Source organism: Cariama cristata, unplaced genomic scaffold (genome assembly GCF_000690535.1).
Source record: "Cariama cristata isolate BGI_N322 unplaced genomic scaffold, ASM69053v1 Scaffold40671, whole genome shotgun sequence".
NCBI lineage: Eukaryota > Metazoa > Chordata > Aves > Cariamiformes > Cariamidae > Cariama > Cariama cristata.
The window spans coordinates 527-9,104 of NW_009599432.1; the positions used below are offsets into that span (position 1 = coordinate 527).

The 8,578-nt window shown below is 38.7% G+C and overlaps 1 protein-coding gene across 1 annotated transcript; it reads right to left on the reverse strand.

Annotated features, from left to right (window-relative positions):
• Positions 1 to 1,442: 1,442 nt before the first annotated feature.
• DDX52 (DEAD (Asp-Glu-Ala-Asp) box polypeptide 52) lies at positions 1,443 to 8,570 on the reverse strand. The gene is made up of 14 exons (XM_009709674.1): positions 8,438 to 8,570; positions 7,976 to 8,106; positions 7,593 to 7,778; positions 7,168 to 7,311; positions 6,395 to 6,506; positions 6,021 to 6,093; positions 5,676 to 5,879; positions 5,229 to 5,319; positions 4,563 to 4,685; positions 4,187 to 4,337; positions 3,723 to 3,798; positions 2,802 to 2,873; positions 2,057 to 2,149; positions 1,443 to 1,530 (listed from the first exon to the last, which is right to left on the reverse strand). The coding sequence occupies exons 2-14, from the start codon at positions 8,093 to 8,095 to the stop codon at positions 1,443 to 1,445; spliced, it is 1,533 nt and encodes a 510-aa protein (XP_009707976.1). The 5' UTR covers positions 8,096 to 8,106; positions 8,438 to 8,570.
• Between the last annotated feature and the right edge of the window lie 8 nt (positions 8,571 to 8,578).

Below are 8,578 nucleotides of genomic sequence, written 5' to 3' on the forward strand. Positions count from 1 at the left end.
TAAAATCAAACCCAGCCTGAGAGAAAGCTAAATAAAATTTAAGCTTTCATTTTAAAACTAAGTCCCTCAGAAAGAGAACCACGGCACCTTCTTTCAGCAGAATTAGAATTGCACCCTGCTATGCAAGACAAAGATGCTCACGATCAAAGGCTGCTTTCTCTCTCCCCACCACGACTGGAATAACCACATCTATTCTATGTATTAGCAGTGCCTTTCAAGGTGAATACAGGTAATTTCTCACTCAAATTGTTAAACATACAAACATCATATCTGTCATCAATATCTTGCAGCAGGGAACTTGGTATTTACCAGAATACACAACCTCATTTTTATTAAAATATACAGCTAAATTTGTTCACAGATGTCAAAAGGAAGACACTAGTTCCTATATAACCCAAATATAGGATGCAATTCTGCAAACAAAGCAAAAACATCTGCTTCAGTATAGCTCAGGAATAAGCAAAACAGGACATACAGTCTTAATCAGTTTCTCACAAAACTTCACAGTTGTCACTTGGGCAGAGCAATTAACAGTCCTCTGCTGTAAATGAGTTATACCAACCTGGGATCCATTTCCAAATGACAAAGCAAGAAGACAACCATGTACAGAAATGCTTGCTTAAAGAATGATCATAATTGCAAAGCAGCAGCCATTCCTGCACTACCAGAATTCCGACAGAACAGCAGACTGAGAATACACTTAGCAGATGCGCGAAGCCTGGCCTTTTTGGGGAACAGGCTAAGGAATAATGCCTGCAGACTTGTTCCGTCAAGGCTGTAGAAACAGGCAGGACTCTGTATTAGAATCTTTTATGACCTTATTTATTCTGCTTTGAGGCTTAAATATGAAACAGTACAAAATTACTAGAGTTTACAGACACGTAAAAGTGTTAGTTATTTCAAAATTATTTTATAGAAGCAAAAAAGTAAGAGGAGCAAGGCTTTATTTTCACATACAAGAAGAGGGGGTTGGTTTTGCTTTGTTTTTAATTTTTTGGGGTTTTTTGGGGTTTTTTGTTGTTTTTTTTTTAAAGCGTGCAGGGAAATCTTTGACAGCTGCATTTATCAAGCCTAACAGTAAGCTTTGTGTGTTTTCTGCCACTGAATCTGACAAACATATTAGGGATGATCTAAACACAGAACTGACAGTAGTTCCAAGGAATAATATAAAACTCTGTGATAGCATCCGTTTGTGTTACTATTTTTGTACTATTGTTGAGAAACACGGCATTTACTGCAAGAGCACACTCTTCAGCTTCTATAAGAAGCATTCAGGAATCCTCTACTGGCATTTCAGCAGAGACTTCCTTGCATGTAAACATCCATCCTCACCCAGAGGAAACAAGTATTTTCCTCCCTTCACCATTGCTGCTAACTTCATTCTTCTGTTCTTCAGCATGGACATAGGTGTCAGCCCCACCTCACAAGCAGTCTCTTATTATTCAGCTTTTTGAAACAGTCTGCAATTTACTGCTATTTTTATCTTCTTTAACTTTCTTTCTTTCTTCAGTATTTTCCTTTGTAGTTTTCCTACAAGAAACACATTGGAGACCAAGACACCTGAACATAACATATGAAGTATATAGCAGTGACACAGACAGTAGTTGTTTTATATTGTATTAGTGCAGCTGAACGTAAAGCCTTCAGTAACACTCCAAAGCGTAGCGCATACCAAACTGCTACACACCAGTCTTCTGTGAGGTCTACTCACTACAACTTAAGATCTGCTTCTTGTATTGATACTCCGTATGTTAAAAGCCAGCCCTTTGCCCGAAGAGGAGCAGACAGGTTCTGTCAAATGATAGCTAGTCTGAAGTCTGGCTTTAAGACCAGTGGTTTAAACTCAGCTTGCTACCACCTGATACATGGCATCATGTAAGGCAAACTGATGGCAATTTCCAGTAGACAGATACTGACACTAAAACTTCACCATCACTAAAGTAATTATGACTGGATGGTCCATCCAGGTAAGTTATCAGTTATTTTGGAGGAAGCTTGCTGGGCCTTTTCTGGATAAACAGGATCTCTTACCTCCTCTTGAGAAAAAACTACTTACGTTTTTCTTTTGGCTTTTTTTAAGAAACACTGAGGGGTGGTACAAATGGATTCTCTTGTCAATGGTTTCTTAATGAATTTCTTCTTTTGTTTGCTGAGAACGACATTTAGCGAAGAATGATTAAATTACCTTTAAAGGCCAAAAATTAATACCTAAAGTAAATACAACAGCTAATGAAAACCTTTACTGGTTGTTAGCGATTTATGGGTCTGAATATATTTTCACTGTTGTTTATTCCAAGATTAGTTCAGCCACATTATCTCCAAAACATTCAAACAAACTTTATATATGTTAGACATATTGAAATAAAAAAGGATTTCTAGTTTTAGAAACTATGAGAAGTTATGACAAAGCGTGAAAAGAAGCACTAATTAAAAAAATATTTATCTATATGCATATACCCCTACACCAATTTTTCTAAAGGTAACTCAAAAGAGTAAAGGACTTACTCATGAATTGGGCTTCTGATACATGAAAGTATGGGCCTAGGAAGTCTAAAGCAGATTTCAGGGAACTCATAGAAAAATAGTTAACTCCAGAAAAACTGTAAGTCGAGAATTCTTTTTGTTTCCATTTTTGTCTGGGTAAAAACCTGCCACCCCTACCCTGTCTAAAATTCCTTTTGCAGCTAAACTGCAACTATATTGCAAACAACCAGGCCTCCTGTAACCCTTATACACTCAGCACCACTCATGCAGGCTTTTAAAGTGGTAATCAAACTGGTAAACTATTCAAATGAACATACCTTTGCAGTTTGGGAAAGTGTTTTATGTAGTCTGGCACAGGACAGCCAGCTCGCTGAATAACATTGGCTATACTGGAAAGGAGAAGAGGGAAGAGATCAGCTCTGCCAGCGAGTGCTTGGACAAGAGATAAGCATCTTCTGCAGAAAACAGCAATCCCTAACAACTGGCTGCTTTGTTGTTTTTTTGTCACTTTTTTTTTTTTTAAAGCAAGAAATAGAGACACAAAAGCAAGTCTGAAGTAAGGTGAGGAAGAAACAAAAAGATATAAAAGGTTTAAATGAAATTAATGACTCCGTTTGAATAGTTCAAACAAATTGAAACTCTAGGTGAGCACAGTCTTCAAGGAGATGAAGAAAAAGCAATAAGCCAAAACAGAGAATCATACCAAGTAATTTTGGACTCAAGGAAGTTAAAGAACTGCATTAGAAAACCTAAAGCACAGCATGAAGTAGTCATACCTTCTACATGGCAAATGATTTAGGAAAACCAGAACAAGAGCAAAGTTAGTTGTAAAGACTGTTGAACTGCCCTTTAGCGAGGTTCAAGTCAGAATAACTGAGTTTCACTGAAAGGTGCTACCAAGTAAGCCATCACATTATCACTACTGGCAACATGACCAAAAGGAGGAAAGGGTGCTAGTTTCTCTCTTGCTGCATTAGTGAAAGGCTTCAAAAAGAAACCTTAAAATGGAAATGTTCTCAGTCTTTCACATACTGTGGTACCACCTTGCAGTTCTACCATCTCGATACACAGAGCTGTCTCTCTGTATTCCTAAGAGTTTTTTTACAGTAGCGTGGGGTTTCCAGAACATGGCAATACCACGCTTACAAGGTGCGTGGTACCAGACATAACCATATAGTTCAGCAGTACATTATACAAAACACAAAAACTATTTTTGCTATATCATGTTTCCCATTTACCTCCGTAATAAAGGTTTATCATCTTCTGTAAAGAAAGTGACTGCTTTTCCTGTGTGCCCTGCTCTTCCAGTACGACCTGTCAAACACAAATTTTGCAAAGAGCAAAGATTTTACTTCAAATATCTTCCTTTATTCTATTCCTCTTCACAGCCTCAGCCTCCCAATTATGAGTTACTATACTAAGCGTACTACCAGGCAGCCGATCCCCAAAGATCGTTCCTATTGAATGAAAGCACAGGTATGTTCAAAACATCTAAATATTTAAGGTCCACAAAAGAGTGACAAAAGGTAACTTAGTTTTACCGAAAGTTGAGCCCAGACATAAACTGGCTCAAGAGATACAGAAGCCAGTGCTACAGCAACAGAGGAGGCTTTGTTCCAGATTTTTTGCTCCTGCACAACAGCATCTACATTAAAGATCTAGGAAATGAGAAAAAGGACATGATTTGTGAACAATCACTCACCTATCCTGTGGATGTATTCCACTGCACTCGTTGGCAGATCATAATTGATGACCATATTCACTCCCTTGAAGTCAATCCCTCGAGCTAGTAAGGCTGAGCAGATGAGCACCCAGATCTTCCCAGCTCTGAAACTGCGTACTACATTATCCCGCTAGGAAAAGAAAAGAAAGATATTTGGAAATAGCCTAATTAGCAATTTGAGAAAGGAGGTGAACTTGTTTCCTGAAAGTTGTCATGATGTTAACGAATAAAACTAAACCGCCAAACAAAAACCTGCAGTAATTTACTGTCAAAGTTACCTGAAGTTACATTCCAACACTCTTGCTTTTACCTGTCTTTCTCAAGTGTTTCCTGAAAAGAAATTATATCCTCCTACCTGTTGCTGAGTTTTGTCTGCATGGATGACATCCACATTGATGCCTTCATAAATAAGTTCATGGAAGAGCTCTTTAGCCCTCTCAATAGACTGTACAAAAACAAGGACCGGAGGAGCAAAACCCTGCAAAGGAATAAGCTTGTCTAAGGTTCAAGTGCTTTTCCTGCCATTATTGGTTGCAGACACCAAGCTACTAAAAAGACTTAACCAGACCCAGTATTTTATATCTCAGAGAAACTTTTTTTTTTTTTGACTAGACAAATCTTTGCGAGCCAGAACTAAGCAAGTTCAGCTCCATTGCCTTTGATGGAATGGCTCCTAACTTAAGCATCAAGCTGCATTTTAATCCACAGAAATGAACAGATCTTTTTTTTTTCCCACCCAATGTGAAGAACCCATTCACACTGCCAAGTAAAATTAAACAGACTGTTAAAATAAAATGCTTCTAATACAAACTCCTTTGAGTCCTAAGTAGGACTCAAATACATAACCAGGAATGGGGAAACCTCTCAGTAAGGGTACTTAAGTCTTCCTCTCGTACAGCAGATTTGGACTATGGTTTAACGTGTCACAGAGAAATCTTTGCCCTAGGAAGTTATGAGCCTCTGACAGAATGCACAGCTCAGTTCAGTAGTAAGCAGAACATACTCAATCTCTCCAACATACCTTTTTAACAAGGTCTCTCATTGCCGTTAGTTTTCCTGTCTCAGATCCAACAAACAACAGCTCTTGTTCTACTGTCTCTGCTGCAGAGTTTCTGAAACCAGAAATCCAAGAGAGTTTATTTATATATTTATAAACACTAAAAACCATAGAACATTACCTGGTGAATGAGAAATATTGCACAGCAAACTTATTTCACCAGTACACGCCTTTAAGATTAATGTTTATTTGATGATAATGTAATGGGTAAAGGAAAACACCACTTTCCCCAGTATGTGAGAAGTATCTATATGCCTACACAATTTTTTTTGGAGACAAACAACCTGCAGTACTAAGACTAACAGCAGAGACATACAACCAAGCAGACTGATGATCCAAAGAAAGCAAGTAACTTGCCCAGGAAAGGCAAAAAAATAAATGAGAGCGTTAAGAGTATAACTGCACTCCTACCTTGCTCCAACGGACACCAGAACAACACTGTCAAGGTTGAGTTTACACCACTCCTCTACATCATGTGCAAAGGTTGCGCTGAACAAGGCTCTCCTCACCAGGTGGGACGTGCAGGCCAGGAAAATGGAGGCCAGCTGGTCTCGGAATCCTGATTTCCCATCTTCAAACAGTTTGTCTGACTCATCCACCACCAGCCACTCCACACTAGGAACAGAGAGGTTTTCTTTTCAGTAAGAGTCACTTGTGGAGAAGGCAAAAGTTCTAACAGACCATCACAGATGCACACATCTGCGTTTCAGTGGCAAACTTAGTAGCAAAGTCAGATCTGATAAAGACTCTCAGTACCTGGTCAAGTCTATTGCTGGAGGATCTTGTTTCAGCAAATAAATGAGTCTGTTCGGAGTAGTAACTAGTATATCTATAGAAAGAAAAAGAAAAAAAAAAGGCCAAGTGTTGAAAAAGACACAAAATAAGCCAGACTAACAGAGCCCTCAGAAACACAAGTTTCAATCCAATCTGCCAGAGGTACAATTTAACAGGGTCTCCTGCCAGGCTCACTTCCTATTTCTTCCATGCCAGCTACTTCTGTAAGTGTTGAGCAATAGATTGCACATCTTGAGTGGTATTAACTGATCTCTTTAAAACCACGCAGGCCAGAAGAGAAAGGTCAGTGACATTTTTTAAATTTTTAGAAGCACTTCAGTAGTTAAAACAATTACCAAATTTCTTAGAAGACTTGGGCCCAAACTTCTTTGCTGCTTCAGCTGCCTTGTGGATCATATGTATCCGGAAGCCTGTCCCCTCAGCCAACTTCACCAGCTCCCGATGTGTCTGAAAAGGCAGCAAGAGAGATTAAATTGTCAAACTGAGCCGATTAGCTTTTCTAACCAGAAAAACTGCAGACAATCCTGAAGATACAGCTTCAAACATCACCCTGATTTCAGTGTTAAGAGAAAGCTGTCTAGTTTTCTTAGCATAATAAAACACAGCTTTCTGACATGCATTATTCACTCGAAAGTTCTCACAGGTCTGACTACCATATTTTGACTCTAACGATGTAGCTCCCATAAGCCCCCTCTCCTATTTGAATAAAAATGGAACTCCGCTCAAAGCTGTGATTTTTATTTCAGTTTAATAACAAAGCTTCAATATAAAGTTATTTGTTGAAATTCTGTGTTTGAGACAAACAGATAAATCTCTTGTCGCATTCTCAAATATGAAAGTAAGTATTAAGAGCATCTAAGCATGGGGCAGTTTTAAAATACAATCAAAGAATCTTGAGCCTCTAATCTAATCATTTAGATTAGACTGAGATACTAGATATGTAGCTATTTCACAAAAGACAAAAGACTTAAAAGAAACATTTAAAGTAGCTTTTCTGATATCTGAGGGTAATAAAGGAAAAAATGTTTACCAAGCTGCTATTTTACTGATTCAGAGTGAAAACTTTGAAGTACATCAATATGACAACCCCTTTCCCTATAACACACACCTGGCTAGCAAGTTCTCGGGTAGGTGATATGATCAGAGCTCTGAATCCTTTGTTCCTAGGTTGTTTCAGATGTGTTAAGAGAGGAATACAAAATGCCAGTGTTTTTCCAGATCCAGTAGGAGCTGAAGCTAGAAGTTCCCGACCCTGTAACAAAAATAAGAAGGGTGTTATATTTCACTAGAAAACAGAAAAAAACCCAAACAAACAAAAATCACTTTCACATAAATATTAATGCTACAAACTAACCCAAAACACATTAGTAAATGCACAGATCAAGAACATTGTAACGGCTAAGGTTTGAACTCTTGACGCAGTTGATATATCTCTAAAGCTGTGCAACCATCCACTGCTGTGACCCTAAAGAGAGGCCGCTCCCCAAATTTTGCCATACTCCCTGTAATAAAATGCAGTATCAGAAAACTTACATGAAGCATGACGGGAATAGCCTGCATCTGGATTGGTGTTGGGACGTGGAAGCCAGCAGCTTGAATATTCTCCATGATTTTAGGGTGGACTTTGTATTCCTTTTGAAGTTGATCAAACGTGGCAATTGGGTCAGGAAGATCTGTTCCTTGAACACTGATCTTGTGTTGATTTCTGAAGCGGTTTATCTAAAAGGCAAAAGACGAACTCTTTCTTTCTTTGACAGCATAAAACTAACCATGTATGGATTCATCTTCTGGTTATTTTCCCCATACCCAGTCACCCTCCTCCCATGAGAAATTACCATAAATGAACCTCAATTTTCAAATGAAACACCCACAGAAACCAAGTAATCTGTTGCTACATTAGAACTCCATGGTCCCACCTTTTCTCTTCTCAAGCGTTCAAGTTTTTCTGCAGTAGGTTTTTTATCTTTTGCATCTTCGAATTTCGCTTCCAGTGAGGACATCCACTTTATTCCATTACTCTCTGACAACTCTAGCATTGACGCTGCTTCTGGGAGTTTCAAGAAATTGAAATTTCCATTATTAAAATCCAGGCAAAAATTATTTGGTACAAAAAGGACATCTCAAAACCTTTGTTCTATCATTCTTGCTGAACTTGATGAAGACTCTAGAAGGATGACACACCCCCATGCCTTAACACCGAATCTTGGTCCAATTATTTTATCAGCTCTGACACAGGCTAGCCAAAGAGCCCAGAAGTCTCTTTTTTCCCGGTAAAATGACCTACAGTAGCTGCACGTTTAAAGTAAACTGCAACAGGTAAAAAGCATGAACTTCATCAGTGTATTCTGCCAGGAACACATGTACACATATAGAAATACCTCGTGTCTTTTTCTTTTTTTTCTTCCCTTCACTGCTTTCTGCAGTTCTCTTTCTCTTTCCTGCCGTCTCTCCAACGTTTTTCCCTGCTCCATTCTCCTTCTGCTGCTCTCCACCCTTTACCTCCTCTTCAGCCCCTGCGA